The sequence below is a fragment of the Chelmon rostratus genome, chromosome 6 (assembly GCF_017976325.1).
Source record: "Chelmon rostratus isolate fCheRos1 chromosome 6, fCheRos1.pri, whole genome shotgun sequence".
In the NCBI taxonomy this organism is placed as follows: domain Eukaryota; kingdom Metazoa; phylum Chordata; class Actinopteri; order Chaetodontiformes; family Chaetodontidae; genus Chelmon; species Chelmon rostratus.
Genome location: NC_055663.1, coordinates 9,581,121 through 9,605,563, shown reverse-complemented (window position 1 = coordinate 9,605,563; position 24,443 = coordinate 9,581,121). Strand labels below are relative to the sequence as shown.

At 41.8% G+C, this 24,443-nt stretch overlaps 1 protein-coding gene across 1 annotated transcript; it reads left to right on the top strand.

The window, feature by feature from the left end:
- The first annotated feature begins 7,206 nt into the window (after positions 1 to 7,206).
- On the top strand, positions 7,207 to 24,443 carry mapk8ip1a (mitogen-activated protein kinase 8 interacting protein 1a). The gene is made up of 12 exons (XM_041939770.1): positions 7,207 to 7,278; positions 14,650 to 14,725; positions 15,498 to 16,082; positions 16,612 to 17,196; positions 18,857 to 19,114; positions 20,505 to 20,580; positions 20,673 to 20,839; positions 20,928 to 21,031; positions 23,363 to 23,473; positions 23,850 to 23,920; positions 24,156 to 24,254; positions 24,334 to 24,443. Exons 1-12 carry the CDS (start codon positions 7,207 to 7,209, stop codon positions 24,404 to 24,406), a joined length of 2,277 nt encoding a protein of 758 aa, XP_041795704.1. The 3' UTR covers positions 24,407 to 24,443.

Genomic DNA, 24,443 nt, shown 5'->3' with positions numbered 1-24,443 from the left:
TTTTAACAGGATACAATTACCATTATCTGATTTTTAAATTATAATATTATAGTAATGCACTAATGCATACTATACTTTATTACTGATCCATGCTGTGGATAGTGCATCTCAGTGGACAGATGGAGACTGGGCCAGAGCCAGGATGCCAGTGCTGTTGTGCCAATATCTGCTCCCTCTAGCCTGCTTATGCCTGAGAGCATCACGCTCCCCTTGTTCTACTTCATACCTATTTCAGGTAAGTTATTGTTATTAAAGCTGTTCAGTAATCATGTTTACATAAAGTGTGGTGTGGGTTGAGCTAGTCTGAGTCAAAAATACTGTTCCTGGTTAGAGTTCATAGAGAACTTTCACATCTCATAAACACATAAATAATGTACGCTACACTATAGGAGTGAAAGATTAACTAGAAGACGCTGTATTTGATTGACTATGTTTGTGTATATTCACCGTGTGTACATATATCATTCAACTAAGCTGATGAAGATTCACCATTTGATGTATTCACCAGCAAGTATCAGCTATTTCAAACCTTTCACAATTACAATGATTACCCGCTTATCATCACATTGTTTCTTATCAGTAACAATATGGCCCACTCTGTCCTTAGCATCAAGCTACATTTTTGTCAGCTAATAGTCTTTAGCCTAATTTTTTAGCAACTACTTTTAAGACTATGAAAGACAAAAATGTTATTTTACCAACAGGCAGCAAAATAAATAAGTAGTAAAATTTATAATTGCAAATTAAATAAGTATCAAATGAAAAATATAAGTACCTTTTCCGAAATTAAGTTAATGAATAGATAATGAAGTAAGTGAAGCATATAAAATTATAATATCTATCTATATCTATATCTATCTATCTATCTATCTATCTATCTATCTATCTATCTATCTATCTATCTATCTATCTATCTATCTATCTATCTATATATATAATATTTAATAAATTGATTCATTTAAAGAGAAAGATGTATTACTTTAAATCTACATTCGATATATACAAATTTGAAATATTTGTCTATATTTCAAATATCCAAACATTTGGAATGTTGTTTTACAACTCTTTATTATTGCTGTTGTTTTAAAACTCTTTATTATTAACTTTATTACATTATTGCAGTAGTAATAATGGTTTTATTTTAACCCTGTCATTAATTATTTTCTTCAATTACTTTCCTTTAGTTACTGTCATTCAGTAGTGATCCAGACCACATCCTGTTTATGCAGGTTTCCTGGGTTTTGGCTGTGTGTTCAATTAACAAATTGTGAACGGAGAATCACTATAAATATATAGAAATTATTCTAAAAAGTGTTGTCAAATAACATAAATTGTATTTATTTCATTCACTTATAAATGTTATTTATTGGAACATATTTATATTTATTAAATTAATTTAGTATTAATACATTCTTGACAGAATACAGTCATCTTCAATAACAATCTGCTTGTAAATGTAAATGTATGTGTAATGCGTGCCTTCATTCCTACTGGCGTTCTTTGTCCCTTCCTTCCCCTCTTGGCTCCTTCTTTCCTCCCTTCCTTCTTTCCGTCCTTTTCCCCATCAATCCCTCCATCCTCACACAGTGTTCCAGTTTGCATCGGGGCTTTGTGGCTGCATCCTCCCCTGATGATCTGTAAAGAGTATCGGGACTCTGCTGCAGTCTGATCTGCTCTCGTGTCACTCGATACTTTACCATCAGAACAGGACAGTGTTGGGGGAGGAGGGGGCAGTGTGTGTGTGATAACAGCCTTTTTTATGGCCCGACCAAAGTCCAAAAATAGATCTCGACTTAAATTTCACCCATGCATCAACCTGAAATTGACATTTACTGATCCTCATTGCTAATAATATATTCATAACAGATGCATTTGTGTGAGGTCCCAGCACATATCTGAGATAGAAGAGAAAATGTATTTTCTATGTGTGTTCAGGTTTGATCTGATCATCACTCTGTATTCACCTGCACGTTCCTCCACACATTCCTCTGTCATCAAGCTCCTAATGCACGAGAGTGGCGGTGGCCTTCATACCAAAGAGCTCCTGATGATGGCTCCTGATGATGGCTAGACTCTGCATGACAAGGATAAAAAAACAAGTTTCACCGTGAAAGAGGGGAAATAAAGGGGTAGTAAGGGATAGGAGTAGTATACTTCAGCTCGTGTAGTGGCACTCACTGGGCGCTTACATCCAAAGAAAAAATTCAGTTAAGTTGTTTTAAACAACAATTCTAGTTCATTAAAACTTGGGTCAGTCTTCTGTTGATAAAAATAACATAGGTCATGGGCAATCAGACAGATGGTCAACAAGCCATCAGTTTAGTATTTGAAACACAAAACATATATGAACTGTGTAAACATCCATCACAGTTTGCAGACCAACTTCTTGCTTCACCTGTGACTTGCTGTGTGTACTTCAGGGCACAAAGGGCTTTTGCATGATGGGCACTTGGAGGTAACAATACATACAAAGCACAGCGAGTGGGAGGAATGGGTGTGTGCGTCGCTAACTAACTTCTGCCCCAAGTGCCCCTAACGCGTTAATGTGGATATTACAGCATAAATGTGATAAGTTCTGCTTAACTGCCATACAAGTAACATTAACTTCTTTTTGCATGTGTATTAAAGGTAACTGTCATGACAACTACTTATGTTTTTTATTCTCACTGAAACTTCTGTACCCGCCCAGAGAAACTTAACTTTATACTTCTTGTTTGTTACCCACACTGTGATGCATTTTGACTTTGCAGGAATGTATATAGACAATTTTAAAGAATCTGTCACCTAGTGTGTTATTGTTAAAAGTCACAGTGATGAAAAAAGCAGAAACGTTAGAGACAAAAGTAACACAGAGATAAGTAGGGGGAATGAAAAGTGCAACAGAGAGAAATGTGCAGAGCTGTTGTGTTGAGAGGAGGGGAAGTGGCTCTTAATGGATGTTTGATCGATTGGAGGAGCAGCTGTTCTTATCCTGGAAACAGAGAGAGAGAGAGATAGACAGAGAGAGAGGGAGAGAGAGAGAGAGAGAGAGAGAGAGAGAGAGAGAGAGAGGAGGAGGACACCAAGGACATTCACTGGAGTTCTGAGAGAGAGAAGCATGATTCTGCCTGACTGTGCTGAGACCAGTTCTTTTATCTACCAACAGACCGTAACAGACAATTATTGTTTCTTCCACCCTAATAGCAGAAAGCATTAGATCTTCTGGAAATGACCGGCCCAGAACCTTTGCGCCGCCTCTTCGGTAGTTTCCTGCTGCTCCAGTAGACCCAGGATCACTTCTTTGGTAAACCCTGGACCACCTATTCAGTACACAGAAGACCACCTCTTTGGTGAAGCCTGCTTTAGTAGACACAGAACCACCTCTTCTGTAGACCCAGGACTACCTCTTCAGTAGACCCAAGACCAACTCTTCAGCAGACAGTAATGCTGCTCAATCAGACCCAGGACCACTTCTGTACGAGACCCAGGACCACTTCCTCAAGAAACCAATGTCTGTTGCTCCAGTAGGCCCGATACCACCTCTTGTATAGACCCAGGTTTTGCTCCAGTACACGCAGGACCACCTCTTCAGTGGACCCAGGACTGTTGTAGGACCACCTCTTCAATAGGCCCTGAAATTCTGCTCACCCAGGATCACCTCTTTAGTAGACAAATTGTCCTGGTTTTGCTGCTCCAGTAGACCCAGGATCACCTCTTCGAATGCATTAGATTCACTGCTCCAGCAGACCCAAGACCACCTCTTCAACTCTCCTGGATTCGCTGCCACAGTAGACTCAGGATCACCTCCTCATTTGTTCCAGATTCACCGCTCCAGCAGATGCAGGAAACCACATCTTAGTAGACCAAGGACTGCTACATCATTAGACCCAGGACTACATCTTCATTACACCCAAGAATGCTACTCTTCGATAGAACTGGGTCTTTGATCAAGTAGACCAAGGACAACCTCTTCAACTGTCCTAGTCCTACTGTTCCAGTAGACCCTGCACCACCTCTTCAGCTGTCCAAGTTTCACTGCTCCAGCGGACCAGTTAACCTGAGACCATCTCCTCAGCAGACCCACAAATGCTGCTCCAGTAAACCAGCAGTAGCTGCAATTTTGCCTTCAGTTGTCCCAATACCCAACACCAGTACAGCCAGCTGTAGAACCAAGAGAAGTCCTGGAGAAGAGACAGGAATGTTAGAGACCTAAGGCTGACCCCAGTTACCTTACAACATACAGGACGCATAGAGAACTCCAAATTTAGCTCTTATCCAGAGTGGCCACTGAGCCCCTCCCCTAGCCAGTCCATGCTGCTGTTCCTGGTGATGGACCCTGCTGAGGATGGGGAGAAGTTGGAGGACCAGTGGGAGAATTGGTATGCAGATTCTTCATGTTACTCAATTTTCTATGAGTAGCACAGCATTTGATCAAAATCAATATCCTCTTCTTTTTTCTTCCTTTTATTATTATCATCATTATTATCATTATCTCAGTGCTATTTCAGAGATTTTTCTTCTGTGCCACTACTTTTTGGACTGAAAATTGCCATGAATATTATTGCAAAAAAGCTGCTACTGGTCTGTTTTTAAACTTCTGGCTCCTACTCACTGAGTTTAAATCGCCTGGTTGTAACTACAGTGAATGAATTCATAAAAGGGAGAAAATAAAAGAATAAAAGTGGGAAAATGTGAGTTGCTAACATAGGGTTAGTGGTTTTATATAGTACCATAAGTGACTTGACTTTCACTATAAAGAATCCTTTAAAGTGAAGGTTTGTTTCATGGTTTGAGTAAGACAGCCAGCTTGAAAATGAACTGATGTCACAAAGCTGGATCTGAGCAATAAAGACCTGAAACTTCAGTCAGAAATGGCCGGCATGATTTAAGGTTTAACCAATCAGTTCAGGTAGAAAGTTCGACTTTCTCACATTTAAGTACCATTTTGTTTCGGCTGATATTGTTAAAATTAGAAGCAGATTGCATTATTTACTGATAGTGCACTGTCATTGAACACACTTTCTCAGGATTTGAATTGTGTTGAATTGTGGTTGAAACTGCTCCACTAACTGCATAATGCAAAGAGTAACCAGAAACTGAGATAATAAGCTAGTGTTGATTGCATTTTTCTTCTGCTACTCAGGTTGACCAGTGACTTCAGTTTGAAAGAGTTTGAAGACGAAGACCTGTCTGAACTTACTGAGATCACAGATCAATACCATGATCAGGTAGGAGAGATGCACCCTTACAACCTTTATATGTGCCTACCTTGAAGATTGGTGTCTCCCGTCCATAGCTAACTTAGGTTACTTTAATGAATTAACCTTGTGCATTTCAGCAACAATGAAGAGCTCCTATTTGTTATTTTTTCGTTTAACTTAATGTCTACACCTCAAGGCCGGAGGTGTCACATTACTATTGACATTTGGTGCTTTTGTTCACCTTGACCATACACTTCTTTTATATGATCTACAGCATAAAGGACCCAGAGCTGGGAGAAAATGAGTGTTCTTACACGTCAGTCTGGCAGACAGTCCGCTATGTATGTAGTGGTGCTAATTAGATAAGTTCTATACCCAGTGTCAGAATCGGCTGCTCATGTTACTGACCAGCTCAACAGTTATAGCTGTCATGGAGCCTGGTCAGGGTGAATTGGTGTTTTGTGTTTTATTATGTATTTATAACAATATGATATCATAACATGACTGTTAACTTGTATTTACTGGTTGATTAATGCAGCTTTAAGAATTATGTGCAAAAGTTTTAGCTGGACTGGATTGTCAATTAACTGGCTGATTTCTTTGCTGGCTGTTATGAACGACTGACTCACTGACTGGCTGGTTTGTTAGCTGCTGGCTTACTTAATGACTGGCTAATTGGCCGAATGAGGAAATTGCTGGTTTGCTGACTGATTCGTTGACTATCTGACTGACTGGTTTGTTGGTTCACTGGCTGAAGGATCGGCTGTTTTATTGGCTCTAACTGTTTTACTGAATGGCTAGTAGACTGACTGATTGACTGACTGGTACGTATGCTAGTATATCTGGCTGGCTGAAAGACTGGCTGACTAGTTCTTGCTTCACTGGGTGACCTTTTGACTGACTTGTTTACTGGCTGGCTGGTAGACTGATGGATGGGGTTTGTTTATTGATTGGATGACTGGCATGTTTGTTAGCTGCTGCCTGCTGAAATGATGGTTGATTACCTGTTGACTGGCTGGTGGACTGACAGACTGACTGATTCACTTGGCTGACTGACTGGTTTGTTGAATAGCTGGTGGACTGACTGGCACTTTGTCTACGTAATCATTAATAATTTCTTAGCACCTATCTGGTTGAATTCTAAATTTGTGGTCTGCTGACTGTTTATTGGCTGAATGACTGGTTTGCAAAATGGCTGGTAGACTGATTGACTGGAATGTTGACCAATATAAGTAGCTCGCAGATTAACTGACTGTTTCTTGGTTCCCTATGTGGTCTTTTGGCTGACCAGCTTGCTGTCTGGCCTACTGACTGATGGGGTTTGCAGGCTGACTGAATGGCTGCTTGTTTGATTTGTTTACCGACTCGTCTGTCGCCTTTGTCTCTCTGTGGGATCTACTGTATAATCTTGTTTGACTGGGTTATACAAACACACACACACACACACATACACACAGAGACACACCACACAGGCGCACTCAGTGTTTATTAGCCTTAACTCACAGTAAATGCCACAGGCAGATGAGCTGATGATGTCATGCCTTGCTCTGATTGGTTGGCTCTGACTTCCTCCTCCCCCTCTCTCCCTCTCTGCATCTCTTTCCCTCTCCTCCCTGCCTTCTTTGCTCTGTCAATCCTCGTTCACCCCATCTCCATTCAACACCACCCACCTCTCTTGCTCTCTCTCTTCCTTCCTCCTTCTGTCTCTCTATATCTCCGCTCTGGTCGACTGTGATCCTGCCAGGAAGATGATGGTGATGATGATGTGACACTGCGGCCAGCCAATGATCACGCGAGGAGTGAGTGGAGGGGGTGTGTCCAGAGGCAGAGCTTGGAGCTGATTGATGCTGAGGAGACCGAGGAGGAAGAAGGGGCAGAGAGGGAGGTAGAGGAGGGTGGGGGAGGCCTTGTCCGAGCTAAGGAGCTCCTGCGCTGGCTTAATAAAGGAGCAAAAGAGGAGGAGGAGGAAGAGGAGGAGGGAGGGAGGAAGCTGTCACCTGTCAGAGGGGGATCAACCTGTGCTGCCATGGACAAATATCGACCAAAGAGACCAACCACCCTGGCTCTGTTCCCACAGCTGCCACAAGCCGGCACCCAGGTAGGGAGGCTGGGAGGCTCCCCTGTTTTTTTAAGATGAGCTGGGAAAATGGGTTACAGTGTGTCTGAGTGTGTGAATAATCATGGGTGGATCCTGCATTTCTGATGAGGCAGCAGTAGCATCAAGCTGAATAACTGGGTTACTCTGTGTGTGCGTGTGTGTGTGTGTGTATTTCCTGGGAGGATCCTGTGTTCAGAATGAGACAGCATTGGTTAGCTGTTTATCTGTGTTTGTGTGTGCTGTTAGGTGTGTGTGTGTGTGTGCTGGCAGTGGGTCAGTTCTGAAAATGGTCCAGCTGTAGCTTTATGTAGTTGTGCTTCAGTGAATAGGGATTGGTGGCAATGTTCTTGGCAAATATGTACATGTAAGGTATAGGTATAGGGCGTTGGTATATTAATAAGTCAATTCTCTGGCTGACTTATTTTTTTCCAGCCAACCCACAGTAGGTGGACAGCTAGTGTTTCAGTGGCTTGCTCAAGGACACTTTGACAGGACTCGCTGGCTGTTGTCCGGATTGATCCTGATCGTGCTGTTTTAACACGAGCCACTGAGCTGTTCTGAGCTGCCATGTCATGAAATATATATATTTAAAATGGGTCAGCTGTTGCAATATCTTAGAGTAAGGGAACAGAAGTGGAGGATTGTACAAAACCAAGTCAACAGAGGGATATTTTTATAAAAAACAAGACTGGGAGGTAGTGAGGTAGCTCACCCTGGCTCCTCCAGCAGTGCTCAGTCATGAGCGATCTCTGGAGGGAGCCAGTAGTAGCTGTAGTAGTTTCTTGGTGTGCCCCTGTAAATGAGTTGCATCCTGTTTACTGTGTCAGTGCAGATCAGAGTGGAGTCTTTTCGACCTAACCTGGGTTTCCCCTCAGCATCAGCATCCAAATCATTCAGCATAGAGAGGACCTAATTAATGCTCCCAACCTGTAGCTGCAACCTGAACACGAGGCAAGCAGCAGAGGGTAAATGATGAAATGTTAATTAACCGAACAGTCCATGACACATTGAAATAACAGTAGCACGCCTGACTGGCACGGTTTATTTCTCACAAACTACCGAGAAAAAATGTTAATTATTTACAGCTGATAATCTGCCACTGGTGATTTACATTTTCACTCACAAAACCAGCGGTCACAGATAAAGGTTTGATGAGTTTGGGACTATATCTAAATTGGAAAGTGGCTATCAGAACCCAGATACCGTCGTCCAGACATCCAGACGACGATGTTTTGACCCTTTTCTCCTCCAGTCTTTACTAGTCTACTACTTCACAAACTTTGCAAGAAACCTGAAGCAGTACGATGCTTCTACAACAATACCAGCTTTGGCTAAATAATATGTTTATCAGGAGCAGAAGAACAGGTAATCTGTGGGCCAGCTGGAGCCTGTCATTTAGGGTGTCTTTCACCTGTTGCTGGTTGTCTGGAACAGCGTTGTGTGACTTGCTCAGCGAACCACTTTGTTTCCCGTTCACAGAGCCAGGCCTGTGAACACAATCGTTCTTTCTTTCCTTTTTCTTTTGAATTTCAAAGTCAGCAAATATCAGAATGACTCACCACACCTTTAAAGCTTTTATTTGTTAGCATTCAAAACCCTAAAGCTCCCATGATGTTTTATCAGCAGAGTGCGTAACAGGTCGTCATAACTCACACTCTAACGTATACCAGATATTTGGCTGTAACACACCCGTGCTGTTTGGCCCTTCATTGCCTGATCATTTTACAGCTATAGTTTGAACTAGTTATAGGTGCTCAGATGGCCTCCTCTACACCGGGGACCTTAGATCTTGATCTTGCAGCAAATAGTGTTTATTAAAGGCCACCACTGAAATACAAGATAAACAATGTAGACATATAGAGTGAAATGCACTACATGCTGTATTATGCTACATGCTAGTTATTTTTTTAATGACTCAAGTAAAATCCCATCACATTTAATAACTAATGCAGAAGTCATCACTCCATCCTCCCTGAAAAGTGTTGCTCAGTCTTATGGTCATACTGTTGCCTACTCTGTAATAGTTATCCAGCAGTTAAATAATAACCACAGTGTAAATTCTCTCTGAATTCCTCCAGAATGTCTAGATTATTGCTCAGTAGGTCACACATACCCTGTAAAAATAGAAGAAGTGGAAACATAGCTTAATCATTTATACATCACAGCGTGAAATGCAATTAATTCTCTGTGAAGAGGAAATCTGTAGTGGTTCGGCTGATCCTCACAGCTTAACTGAACTGTGAAGATCTGTAGAAGTTGTCAGTAATGATCTGACTGTGACAGATCATTCAACAGTCAATGAGCCACTGTAACCTGAGCGGGAAGACAAAGTGCTGACAGGCAGATATAGAAGGTTATTATCTGCAGTTCAGTCCTTCCATAAGGTGCACGCTGTGAATGCCTGCTGGCTTTAATATGGCAGCACTGTAAAGACCCAGGACCTAGCCAGACCCAGTGTCAGTGGATTAAAGGCATATTCACAGGTACTGTTGGCATTTACCATTAACAGTCTGCTTCAAGAGTTTGTCACTTAATCAAGAGTGCGTACATAGGGCCTAAAATGAATACTTGACCTTTATTAATGTAAACTTATTTTTTGTGTCACATTTCATTAAATGGCTCCTGCAGGAGGGGCCAAAGCAGATAAATACCCAGACTGTGTAGGTGAAGTAACAGTAATGGAGGACAGATGCAGTATAAAGAACTTCTTCCACACCATGGTAAATATAAAGAGAAGATAATGTTACCACAGCTTGAATAATACAATTCCCTCTGAGCAGTTAGCTGCTAATTTTGACGCATTGAAACAACCATTTTTACCCATATTGTGTTGGAGAATTATACTGACGCGTATAGTTTATCCTGTAAAGTAACCAAATAATCTTCAAAGTATATTACATACTGTGCGGTGATATAATGTTACTCTTGGCAGGATGAGAAAGCCACACCAGGATGATCCGACAGCATGCAGTAATTATATATTCATATATAGTTGTGAAACCCAGTTTTTAGAATTAGTTCATAAGCATCCAGTGTAGAATCGTTTCATTCATCCTGTCCTCAGTCACAATGCTTCTGTTAACCAAACCTGCTGTATGGTGATTAGCAGCGTGATTGGCTGCTGTAAACTGTGTCCTCACTAACCGACCCTGCTCGCCGGCTGGACTCACCACAGGAGCTGGATTAGACCGACAATACTCACTGTCGGTTAACACGTGACTGTGAGACCTGACTCTTTTACTTACTACAACTGGTTATTAAGGTATACAGATGTAAGCAAACAGCCCTACTAGACTCAATAAGCAGAATAATGTTAAAATCCACACGTTTCAGTCAATGTTTTTTTACTAAATAGATAGACGTCAGTTTAATTTACTGACAGCGTCACTGTAATTGCCTGGATGCTGTCTGATCAGGGCCAGATGGGATATGATAATCCACCTAAACTCTGACTGCTGACTGACACACTGATGACAGACAGCTTCTTGGCTCCTGAATTTTGTCCTCAATTACCTACACTGAAAATTCATGCTGAAAGGATCTCAGAAAGACTTGAACATTGTATATTGTTAGCTAACTTGCAGCCAGTCATTAGTTTCCATTTATTTCAGAGCACTATGAAATCTGACTTTCAGACACTTATTTAGCTAGTCCTTATTCCTGTTAGACTGTCGTATGTGGTGAAGCAGCTGTGTGCAGGCCCATCTGAACAATGGTGCATTCAGGTACTGACATCTGAGCTACGAACAGCATGTGCTGACCTTATTGTGGAAAATGACACACAATAAGCAAATATGGACATGAAGAAAAGGAGAATATGAATTTGACAGATCCACTAACACACAGTTTGATGTGATGCTTTCTGACATATGCCCTTTTCCCTTATCCCTGCGATGTGCGCGGGGGTTTGAAGGCTGAAGAGGAGGGTGCTACAGCGGATGGAGCACATGGCTGAGCTTTGAAATAAGTAATCTCATAATGAATAAAGCAGTTCTTTGTGGCCTCTGGGCGACTGGCTGCCTCCATATTGTTTACTGCTGTTAACAGAGAGAGAGGAGGTAGTTGAGGCATCACAGGCAGCCACATTGATCTGTTATGTCTGTCTGAAAGTCATTTTAACTTCACTTTGAATGGGAGGCGTCCGGCGTCTGGACGGGGCTAATGACAGGTATCTATGTGCCAGGAGTTAAACCTGTTCGATTTGTCTCCAACCTGCCAGCCAATATGAATGATTGTTTTGGTAAAATGGTGATGACATGTGGCCCTGTGAGGAGGAGGTTATTGCGGTGGACACTGTACTGCAGCGATTCTCAACCTGTACCCATGACAGCCCTGTCAGATCAACTCCACCCCCACCCAGCATGTTTCAAATGTGCAATTATAAACTGCATCTAATTTCACCATTTGTGATATTAGGATTAGATGAATTTGCTTTAGTTTGCATTCATGGGGTGGCAGAAAATGTTTCAACCATTTATCCATTTCTTTCAGTATTTACTTTGACCATTTAGAATCACTTTAGAATAGAACTTTTAACATGACAGAACATGATGCACAGCTCGGAATACAGCACCATCTTTACGGCTTTAACAGTTTCATTTGTCTCTCTTTGTTTATCTCTTCCTCTGGCTCTCTGTGTCTCTTTGCCTCCACCTTCTCTACGCCCTCCCTCTATCTCTTTCTTCTTATCGTCATGTGTCATTATCATATCTCTCGCTGTCTCAGTTTAATTAAATTGAGTGGCCTGACGTGATGACTGCTTGACGTGCAGAAGCACAACGTGATAAAATGAACTTCAGCCATTAAAATGTCAAATGTCAACTGAACAGATTACCCATCCACAGTGTGACTGTTGGCTATCAACACATTCACAGCTAAGTTTACACATACTATGTGGCCAAAGGTATGTGGTACCTTTGGTGGTATGTATTCAGTGCTCATGTTAAACAACAGTGTATGAGGCCAGGTAGTCTGGTGGAGAGGTATTACCAAAGGGACTGAGTCTCTGCAAAAGCAGTGTTTTCTGTTTCTCACTCCTCTCATATTCCTCTCATTCCTGAACACTGTAAGAGCAGCCAGTTCAGTGTGATGTGTGCTATGAGGTATGATTGAGAGACTGGACAGGTCACATGTTAACGCTGCACTGGTAACTGCAGATACAGCGTAGGGTGACGAAACTAATTCTCTTCCGGTTCTCGTGGCTCTGCACTTTTGGCTCTTGCACTTTTTTCACGTTATCTCGAAATCATGAGTCAATTATTTCATTATCTCAAGATAACAAAACTTGTTTTTTAGAGATGATGTAATTTTTAAAAAATGCAAGCATGGCCCCTCTCGGTTTCCATCGTATTGCCTTTATTAAATCATCTTTTTGTAAAAAAAATCCCATCCTTATCAAAAGAAGTTCATATTTAAAAGCAGATTCATCAGTTTGATTAGAATAAAACTTGCAAACTCTGATCTTATCCTTTGGTTTGTGTGAGTTTCATCCCTATGGAGGACCACAGGAGTCAGTATTATACACCATTATATGACCTTATATCTAATCTGGATGATGAAAACAGAAATTAATACACATGACAATTACAGCTATGAATGAGTGCATTTATCCATCCATACACTGATTTAATTAGTAGGTGTTTCATTGACTGATATTGAATTGATTAATAAAATAATTTACAACTGAATATACCACTAAATAAATCAGTAGATAAAGGTTTTTGTAGAAAAAAAAAGTTCTAAAAGAGAAAAAAAATTATTGTCCAATTATATATCAATTACCATAATGTTTCATAACCATGAGGACCACTGTAGCAGCAAGGTCCTTCTCATAATAAAACATGTTTTTCTTTTGGTAGTGGAAACCTTTCAGCTCTTGCCTTTTGATAAAATGTCCTTTGAAATGTATAATCAGCATATGCAGGTTTGTCTGGTCCCACTGACTGATCCTCCAGGCCCGACTGTGTCTGCTGGGAAGTGATTGTTCTTTAAAGGTCAAGATTTGGTCTTTTTCACATTCACAGTCAGTTAGTTTAACTGAACTCTTGTTTCCAATTTAACGCGATCTGATAAATTGTGTTAATTGAATGACCGTGCAGGAAAACCTTGTTTGCCAAATTAAATAGAAGCTTCTCGAAAATCTGCAGAGAATAACAAATTGTCATCCTCAGAGGACAAAGCAGGTTTCTCAAATCTTTTTACATGAACACTTGTGCGTGACAAATGAGTGACATGAGAAGCAGTAACAAATTAGTCCCTGTCCACTGCTGAAGAGTTTAATTTATACATAACTGACACTTGCCTGCTGCATGTGAACTTGAGTTTAAAGTAACCAGATTACTACAGTGCATCTAAACACAGTTCTAGCTGAGAAAATGCCCTGCTCAACAACTCTGTCAGCTGATGTCAGCTGGGGATCAAAACATGTTGTTATTGGCCGTAAATTAGTTGAACAGGTCCAGGTTCCTGTATTGACACAGTGTCACAGCCCGGGTGTCAGACAGAAATGTTCGATGGCATTGAGAGTGTTAATAAATAATAAAACTGACTTCATTAGATTTCTGTGTGCACACTGACATCCCCACACGCTGTTGCTGTAACGTCAGGCTGAAGGAAGATGCCATCAGAGAGAGGGATGTGCTTTACACAGAGGGAGACACTTTGATCCTCTCTCTCTCCCTCTCTCTCTCTCTCTCTCTCTCCCTCTCACTTTCTCACACACACACACACTAAGTCACCATAGTAACAGAGTGGGGTGTGAAACAGGGAAAGCAGATGCATGATGGGATGTCAGTAAGTGAGTCAGCGCTCTGCGTGGCTGATGCTGGACCGTCACAGACTTCCTGGTCGATGCTCCTTCCTCTTCCTGGCAATGACGCCATCAGAGAGCGAGAGAGAGAGGGTGAGAGAGAGAGAGAAAGAGAGAGAGGGAGGGGGGGGGGTATTTCTAAATAGATAGATGAAACAGGTGTAAATAATCTACTAATATTTGTTAGATTTAATTCCCCTTTATTTCAGCTTATTGCCTTTTTTGAGTTTTCATTTTTTTTCTTTTGTGTGTGTGTGTGTGTGCGCGCAGTGTTTTGTGTTCACAGGGCATTGTTTTAGTGGCAAATTAACAAATCCAGTATTATTTACCAAGGCTCTTAATGTTAATTGCTGTTTAATTTGCAAACTATAGGATATTCACTGAATATTGGACACTGTGTTATACACTCTACAATAATTAAGTTGCTAATAAGATTCCAATCTTTATGGAAACTGTTTGCTTCCATAGAAGTCTTGACTATTCTGATGAGACTGAGACCTCCTCTGTTAATGTGTGTGTGTTTTGTTCTTACACTGCTGCTCCGTCCCATCATCTCTATCCAGGACTCCATCAACAACAACTCTTTAGGTAAGAAGGACAGCTGGAAGGACTCCCGCTCCTCCTCCCCACACATTACAGGTATGGACGCTACAATAATCAAACATAAAGAAATACACACTTGGTTTGAAAGAACCATTTTCTTTATTTCCACAGAATTTTCATGTACACTGAATCAGCATCAAAGCTCTGTTACCACGAATTTGTTACATAAACAACAGAGATTAAGACAGAAGAAAACCCTGACAGTCGTGATACAGAAATGCTTGTAATACAGATGATTCATCACACAATGCAGCTGGAGAAATGTTTTGACCAAAAATGTTTTGCTAGCTTTTCCAGCTAACATCTTACTGTAGACGGTGTTCAACATCAGCACCATAACTGACAGCGACGCTGATCCTGTGTGCCTCAAATCTCAGCATGAAAGCTTATGAACGCAGTTCTTTCTAGTTTTCATGTGTGAAAGCGATATTCTTGGTGCTTGATGGCAGGATGCCAGCCTGATCTGTTTAGGAGCTCCACTGCAGAAAGATACTAATTTGGTCACTGACTATGGCGATTCAGTCAGTTCAGTTTGAAGATACACCTGCAACAGACACACAGGGATGAGATTATGTGTATTATCTAGTCTAGTGGTTATCATACTTTTCTGTCATGCCCCCTCTGGAGGATAAAAGTAAATTACTGAGCATTATACGTAGTGAATAAACAAATGATAATCATGTGTGGATTTTTTCCTCTGCTCCTGCAACTCAGGACAAACTGCTTACTGTAGGCTACTTTTATAATCCCTCCGTATACGTCATACATAATCTGATACTTTTGTTTGTTTTCGTGTGTGTGTGTTAAGGGGATCTTTCACCACCGGCTATTCAGCCAAAAGCAGAGGACAAAGTCCGGCACAGCACGCGCCGCCCGGCCCCTAAACCACCCACTGCCAATGGAGGCCACAGCAGAGCCTACAGCCAGCCTGCCGCCACCACCGCAGACACACGAGCTCGAGCACGGGAGAGACAGGTGTCCGGGGCCACGCACACACTGTCCTCCAGCACGCAGAGGAGTCAGAAGAGAGGAGGAGGAGGAGGAGGAAGAGGGGGTGGGAGAGGAGTGACGACGATGAGAGAGAGGAGCCTGGGGGACAGCAGGGGAAAGGATGGAGTGACGGCAGGGAAGGAAGATAGAAGAGGAGGGAGACTATGTGAGGAGTCCAAGGGGAAGGAGAGAGAAAGGAATGGACATCAGAGGCCAAGAGAAGCAAATGGACTGAAAAGCCGGGGGGCTGATGGGAAAGGAAAAGTAGGTGCTAAAGGGGGTAACAGAGGAGGGGGGATCAAGCCAAATAACATGCTGTCTACCCAGGAAGCTTATCTAACAGCCATGGTGGTTCCACGTACGCCTGTAGCTCCAAGAAACCAAGACAAGCCCCAAGACCAAGGTAATGAACCCACCTTTAGAGCGCAGGGTGGTGGGTATTGTCCCTTTTCTTTCTGCCAAAGGGGGGGTAGTTGGTTTTTTTTTTTTTTTGAAAGCAGGGTTGAGGGGAACTGCAGACTTGGTGATAATTCTCTCTGGGTTTGCCACCTGGAGAGACCCCTTTATTATTTCACATAGTCTTTTGATCCATTGTTAATAGAAAATTATAATTATTTGTTTTTATTGGTGCAGCAGAAAATCAGATGGTCCAATTGTGATTACAACCACAGTCTATGACTTCAGGCCACTGAGCGCCTGTAGAGTGGTGCTGTGAAATTTCCGTCAGTAGTTTCTCTTCACTTTGTATGCTTGTGCTACAAAATGACTTTTCCAGGGAAGTTACAGTGAATTATATCTGTTGAGACGTTTAAGGTATCTAACATACTGTGTGTGAAGTGGTTCACAAATGCCTCTGTCCACAGTCTGCAAACTTTAGTGAATTAATCTATTACTCCTTAGATCTACTCACTGTCCATATGTTGTGTTCTTAGGCCAAAACCATAACAGGACCCAGGACAACCCCCCTGTCCTCTCCAGGTCCAGCAGCGAGGGAGGATCAAACAGAATGTCCCTCAGCTCAGACACGGAGGGCCCCCCACCAGGGCCCCTGCACCCCTCTCTATCCCATCGAATCAACCCAGACATCAGCGAAGAAGAGGGGGAGGCAGATCCGACTCCCTGCGTGAACGTCCAGAATGGTCCGACCCACTGCCGTGCAGATAATGAAAAAACAGAGATGGACTATACCAAGTCAGAGGTGAATGCAGGAGGAGGAAAAGGTGACAATAAAACCGTGGTGGAAGGCACCAACTCTGTCACTCAGGGAGATCGTGCGGCTGCCCAGACTGTACCAAAGAGTGAAGCTACAGCAGGGTTAAATTATGATTCTGTTAAATACACTCTGGTGGTCGATGAACACGCTCAATTGGAGCTGGTCAGCCTCAAGGACTGCTTGCACGGTTACAACGAGCACAATGATGACAGCGATGCAGAGACGGTCTATCAGTCAGCCAATGAGGAGGAAGACCCAGAGTATGAGGAGGAGAGGAAAAGGAAAGAAGAAACAAGCAAGCAAGGTAATGATACTGATGCGTTTTTAACATGGCTGAACATGTTTCTGCCACAAAGCAGTACCATGAGTTGGTACAAGAGTGCCTAAAAATCGAAGAGCAAGATACAGATCACTGTTTTGCTATTTTGCTTTTCTAAAAACCTGAAAACTGGGTGGATGGCCCAAGATCATCCCAAAGTTCATTGAATTAAAGGGTTTCTCCCTCTGGGAGCAAATTTCATGGTTATCCGCCTGTTAGGTTATAAGACATCTACACAAAGTACGTAGTTTTTATCCTATAATTTCAGCATCATTTTTTCAGTTTGTGAATCTAATGAAAGGATGTCCTCAGTTAATATTCCTCTGCATTCAAATAATGTCTCTGCATCACTGGAAACTTTGGCTTGTGTATTCATTCACTCTAATGTACTCAGCCTTGACCACCACTACAGGAGCTCTTGACGTTTTGATGCCTGACTGCCAATTCAGGAAGGCAGCATATGGCTGAGTGCCGCACAGGAAAATCCCTGAACTTGTCGTAGGATTTGTGATGATGGTCTCTTTACAGTGTTCAACATTAAAAATCCTTGAGCACCGAATCGGCCGTTTGCAGATAAGACAGATCACTTTATCTGTCCCCCGAGGTCCAGCACAGTAAGAGTTGATCCGTAATCCCTGAAACCTCCATGATGGCTTTTCCATCTCACTTCCACATTAAACTTCCGAGGTGTCAGCTGAACATACAGAAATTTCTGTGACACTCTGCAAGTTGTCATTCCTAGCCTGACAAATGCTTGTTAGGGGGGTGCATTTTGACACAGTAGTTTGGTGTTATTAATAATAGGCCATTGAAAGTGAAAGTATTAGAATGGAATGGCTAAAGTATAATGCATGCATTTCATGTCACGTTTGGGGGTCGCACAAAAAGTTCCCGGGGGCCGCTATTGGCCTGTGGTGAGAACCCTACATTCAAAGTCACCTTCAGTGCTTCACTGCATGCAGTGCCATGCCTCATGTCTACGAATCATACCAATGTCATGCACCAATTAGATTAGATTTATGTTCATTAAACGTCTTGCTGAAATCAAATTCTAAATGAAGATATAATGAAAAAACAATGAAATTTCTCAGTTTCAACGTTTGATATGTTTTCTTTCTGCTATTTTCAATTAAATATGGGGCTTCAGTGTTTTGCAAATCATCACATTCTGTCTCTATTTACATTTTACACAGCGTCCCAACTGTGGAAATGGGGTTGGATGTCAAATATAGTAGAAAAAGTTAATGATTTTTAGAAAAAATAACTTTTTCACGGAAACTTCTGTAATAGCGTAGTAAACTCAGCTAGGTGCAACTGTTTAAACATATATTCTGAGGTTTGTGAAAGCAGATTTGATTGAGAAATTGTGTATCTAATGTCTTTTCTTTTATTTTTACCAAGAAATAAAAGAATTTGAGACAGACCTTAACTAAGTTATAATAACCAGAGTTTTTGTATTTGTAGGCAGAGCTTTGTGTCATCTGCATACCAACAGAAATAGGTAGGGAAAGAGTAGAGGACCCAGTGCTAAGCCTTGTAGAACACCACTGAACATGAAATCAAACCTGCACCACTGTTTGCACACTTCCTTGGCTCTTGTTTCTTGCTGCTATCAGTTAAACATTTCCTTGTTTCCTGGTCCAAGAGAGGAGGAAAGATGAGGAAAAGAGAAGAAAGGAGGAGGAGGAGATGAAGAGGAGGAGGGAAGAGGATGTGAAGAGGAGGAGGGAGGAGGAGGTGAAGAGGAGGAGGGAAGTTGTGGCAAGGATCTGCAAGCAGTCTAAGGTAACATCGACCACAACTTCAGAGGATGATGAGTCTAACGGAGGAAGGGCCGAAGCTTCCAGAAGTAGGAAGTTCGTCAACCTGTTTGCCAACAACAGCAACCATTACAGTGCCACTGGTTTGTATACTTAGTCTCTTGTCACACATCTCAGTGAAGCTAACCAATCAAAATTGCTTCCTGTTCGTCTTTAAGATGAATCGACAGTTATCAGTATATGCCTTGATATACCAAAAATTACAGGCCAAGAAAAACATGATATAGTCTTGACTGGACTGATACGTAGGTTGGAAGTTCACTTTGTCATCACCTTTATGTGTAGTTCTGCCCCTGCTGGTTGAGTGTGTTGAAGCTTCTATTGTCAATGGCACATATTTGAGGTCTTAAATGAAATACTTTGGGCTAAAATACTGTTTATATTTTAAATCATGCAGAAAGTTTAAATTAATTCGATTTTTTTAAATTTTAAAGTACCCAGCAAAAACAAATTGAAAGTTGTTGAAACCCTTGACTTTAGAGACATGTATTGACACCTCTTCGTGGAGGTGGTGATGTTTTCGGATGTGGCCTAATAATCAGACTGAGCTGTTATTTATTCAAGAATGTTATGAATTTAGTCAAGTAGAGATGATGCCCACTGTCGTAAAGTGACAGAGAACTGAGCTTGAAACAATGAGCCATCATAGCAGGAAGTAGTGAGTGAGAAGATGTCCAGCACATTGCCATGTCAAATGCCACTATAATGCCAGTCAAGTTCAACAAACTGAACAGGACTTGTGAGACAACTAAAGTCCCACAAGTCTTTTTGGGAGTTAGTTTAGTTCTGGGTTGGCTGCAGCTCAGGAGGTAGACCAGTCGTCCACCAGTCAGGAAGGACCTGCAGCCTACATGTCGATAGTGTCCATGGAAAAGAAACTGCCACTGTGAATGTATGTGTGAATGCTGCCTTGTCTTGCTGAATTTGTGTTGTTCGAGTGGTTGCTAAGACTAGAAAAGTACTATGTAATATAAATGCAGTTCATTTAGTTACAATACTACATTCCCACTTTAATACTGCCAACTTAATCTGACCAGTGAAAAGCTTTCTGAGAAACAGCTATTAATGAGAGCAACTGCTGATTGTTGTAAACACACCTAGGCGACATCTACTGACACTGAAGTAAAATTTTTGTGAGATTATAAAATCTTCCAAATGATTGGTGTTATGTGTTGCTTTCAGCCCATTCATTCTCTGGGTTCCAAGGTTGAGGGGTTCGGAGTAGCGTCACTTTTATACTACCACCAGGAGTCGCCAAAGTCATAATTTTCAGGGCACTTTTCGAGGGCCCTCTGGAATCTAAGCATTTTCATGGTGATGGCTATTTGTGCTATCCATTCCTCAGTAAACACCAGTCACAGTCAGATCACTTCATTTTGTTTGTTTTTTCATTAAAGGAAGAGTATGAAACAAATTACAAACTGTAAGCAAACCGTGAGCTGTTGAGTATAACATCAGTGCTGTGTCGTTCAGGTGCTGGATCATTTGGTCTGTTCTCCTGTGTTCTGGATGGAGTGGAGAGGCAGCAGAGCCACAGAGCTGTCTACAGGTCAACATATATGACATTACACACACTAATTGTGATACGTCCTAATAAAGACACAAGACTGAAATCTGTACATGTGTTCCGCCTGTTTTTAGGTTTGTCCCTCGCCATGCGGACGAGCTCTGCCTAGAGGCAGATGACCCGGTGTTAATGCTGAACCAGTCTGAGGACCTGTGGTGTCAGGGCTACAACATGAGGACTGGAGCCACCGGCATATTCCCTGCCTTCTATGCTGTCAGAGTGGCCAAAGAGATTAGCCAAGGTACGTTACAAGAGAGGTGGACAGACTGTCGCCAGCATCAGCAACATTTGATGATTTCATGTTTCTCTGTTCTCCTTTATTCTCTCAGTTCAGAAAGACGGTTGGATAGAGCAGTTCCTGGTGCGATTCCTGGGTTCAGTTCAGGTCCCCATGCACAAAGGCAATGACGTGCTCTGTGCTGCGATGCAGAAGGTACATAAATACACCCTGTGCAACAGAGCCATACCATGACAGCTGATCATCAGTGATATAGTGATATACATCACATGGCATTACAGTCAGTTAAAAGCTAATTCCAGAAATATAAATGCAGATCCTTTAAAATTTTACATTTTAATACTATTTCTTGTATTGACGATACTTTTACCTCTTAAAGCACCAGCGTTACACCTGCTGATGATTGCTTGGTATTCAGAGCACAATCTACAGAACCTGTTTCAAGTCCAAATAAACTGATTATTGTCAGTACTGGCGGGCCTTGTAGTCAAAAAAACAAACAAAACAAGGGTGGGTCCAGCCCTGCTGTTCTCCCATTTTAGTGTCTTACTAGTGTTTTTTTTTCTTCTTTATCTTTTGTCATTCTCTATCTCTTCTCTATCATTTGTTTGTCTGATGTTTACTTTAAAAGAGGGAACTGCCAAAATAACTGTTAGATGTAAACTAAATTAAACTTGGTCTTTTTCTCAATACAAGCAGAGTTTTCAGAAAAAAAAAGAAAATGTAAGAGGACCTGCATTTGACAACAAATTAAGAATCAGGGTTATAACCTGCAACACATCACTCAATAATGAGCAACTGTCTATTTATTCTAACTAAAAAATCTCGGTGAGCCTGGAAAGATTAATCATTTGGCTGGCTAGTTGATGGCTGGTGTTCCACTTGTACATCTTCATGTTGTCAGAGAAAAAGGATCAAACACATGAATAAACAGCACAATATGTTTTTGCTTCCATAACAATGAGTCTGGTTTTATAGCCAGATGTCCTCTACGAGCCGGACTAATCAAGGTTTGACAAAACTTTTAAATTGGATTAATCTCTACTGCATGAGTGGGGTCACTTCACACTAATGACAAGACAACACGTTTTCACTCACCCCTTGTGGTATTTAACCCAAACTGTTCTCAGTGAGGTCTGTGGATCATCCAGAGGGAGTGCAACTTCATCTCCGCCTCCACCTGTTGCACTGGGGTGGATGCAGACATCTCAAAGGCAGATATCTCAAAACCAAAACAAATTAACCCAAACTATATGAGATTAGGCTGAACTGGCCCTTTAACTGACTCGACTTAGTGTGTTATATAAGTGGAGAGCTGTACCTGCTGCAACTAATCACTGTGTTTCCTCTAAAGCCTTCACTGGACCCAAATCCTTATTAAGAACATTACAGCGCAGAGCTGGCTACTTCAGCTTCAGGCTTAGTTTGTAAAGAGGCGCGTTCTCTCTTTTCACTTTATGTTCTACAGTTACTTTTCACTTTGCAGCAGGTTTGCCTCAGTGTGTGAAATACGACAGGATTTTATTGATTCCTGTGGTGAATCAGCTCATTGTTGGAACACAAGTGGGTTCTGAATACTGATTAAGTGAATAATTAACCTCTTGCTGTTGCTGAGCCTTCGAAACACACAATTACTGCAAACCTTAAGTGCCTGGTATCCATATTAAGGATGTAAACATGCAAAATCAGTAATTGAAAACATGCTCTTTGCATTGGACACAGACAGGCATCTAAAAGCAGGACTAACTCACCACAAGTTTTGGATAAATTAAGACTTTGTACGAACTAAAAGCATTGCTGACCATGCATCTGCATCAACATGCTCAGCTTTCCTCGCCAGCAGAAAATGTTCCTCTGATGTCCTGTGGGAGAATTCTACAGCTGTAGAGGCATCTCACTGGGAAAAATCAGCAAAGAGTGCATCAATACAAAAAACTTCCAGCAGCTGTAGCTGTAGCAGAGCCGAGATGATGTGGCTTCTTGATGTGACAGGGCTCAAACGTGACAGTCTCTTCACTGATTTCTACACATTTAGGTTCATTTTTTCTGGTCATCTGATGCCACTGGTCAGCAAGTGTCACTGACTGTTACCATGAAAACATGGCCCTTAGTTCTGACCTAGCAATGGCAGGGTAACTTTATAGGCTGACAATAAGTCAGTCTTTATTTTTGTGAAGCTGTCAAACTTATATCAGACAAACTGCTCAGTGACAACCCAACATTCACACCCACCTCACACTGTGATTGACTGTATGGAGGTGAGAGAGGAGCGAGGGCTTGAACTTCTCTCTGCAGCTCTTTTTCACACTTGTCATGACTATTTCTGTCACTGTTCATTTGAACGACTGAGTTCGGCGCTGTGAATGTCTTCCAGGAGACACTGAGACATCTTTGATTTCCAAAATTGGGGTAGTTGTGATCGAGCATAACCTCACCCTAAGACTGCCTTAACACCACAGCTATATCAGTCAAATAGTCAAAGTTCTGAGGATATGTTTACTGACTGATTTCCTGATTGGTTAACAGGTGGCATGCAGCAGGCGGTTAGCAGGTCAGCCTCCCTCAGCCTGTGTGCTGGAGGTCAGTGTGAAGGGTGTGAAGATCAGTGTCCAGGACCAGTGTCACTCTGCTCACAGGGTAAGTGCGCTACTATATCGACACACTGAATCTACCTTCCTGCCCTCCTGAGTGTCGCACCTTTTCAGATCCAGCTGTTCAAAACCTGCAGCAGGTAATAGTGATGTTGGAAACAAGATACTGTGCTGCAGTTATGTGTACAGCGCTCCACAGTGGCGATCAGCAGTAACTACAAGCCACTCCAAAAAGGTGATGTGTGATATCAACTACACTGCCAGTTTGGATTAAATACTGAAGGATTTATTCAGGCTCAGCCCTACTTAGCAGCCTCACACACACACACACACACACACACACACACACACACACACACTACAAACTGTGCACTTAAATCCTTCAAACTTTACATTTCTCTCTCTCGCTCTCATTCTGTCAGGGGGACCAGTGTTTCCATTTCTTCCAGCTGAAGAACATCTCATTCTGTGGCTGTCATCCAAAACACAGCAAGTCAGTTGAACTACTTACTTGACCAGTTCCCGCCCATACATGCAGGATCAATTAAACCATATTAAATTGTGCCTTTTCTCACAGCCTGTTTAGCGGCATTTAAATTAGATGACGAGATGTAAAGCACACATACTGAAGCCTCGCGCTTTGTGCACTAAGGCATGTTTGCATCAAAGAATATTTAAGTAAATAAATAAGTTATGTTTCCTGATTAACGCTGATTCTTCTACTGCAGGTATTTTGGTTTCATCACCAAACATCCCGACCAACAGCGCTTTGCCTGTCATGTGATGATGTCAGAGACAACATTGCATCCTCTGGCTGAGTCTGTAGGGTAAGACCTATTGTTTTTGTAACCTGTATCTCATTCTGTTATATTTTATATTCTATACATATTTTCTGGTGTCCCACAGGAGGGCATTCCAGCAGTATTACAAGGAAAACATCGGCTACTCCTGTCCCACCGAAGACATCTTCATTGAATAACACCTCTCCTCCATCCACACTATGTACTGAATACTCA

Excerpts from the sequence above, each read along its gene's own strand:
- mapk8ip1a (XM_041939770.1), top strand. The coding sequence starts at position 7,207 with ATGGACAAATATCGACCAAAGAGACCAACCACCCTGGCTCTGTTCCCA. Across the intron at positions 17,197-18,856 it reads AGAAGAAACAAGCAAGCAAG|AGAGGAGGAAAGATGAGGAA; the intron begins GTAATGATACTG and ends TCCTGGTCCAAG. Across the intron at positions 20,840-20,927 it reads GGCCAAAGAGATTAGCCAAG|TTCAGAAAGACGGTTGGATA; the intron begins GTACGTTACAAG and ends TTATTCTCTCAG.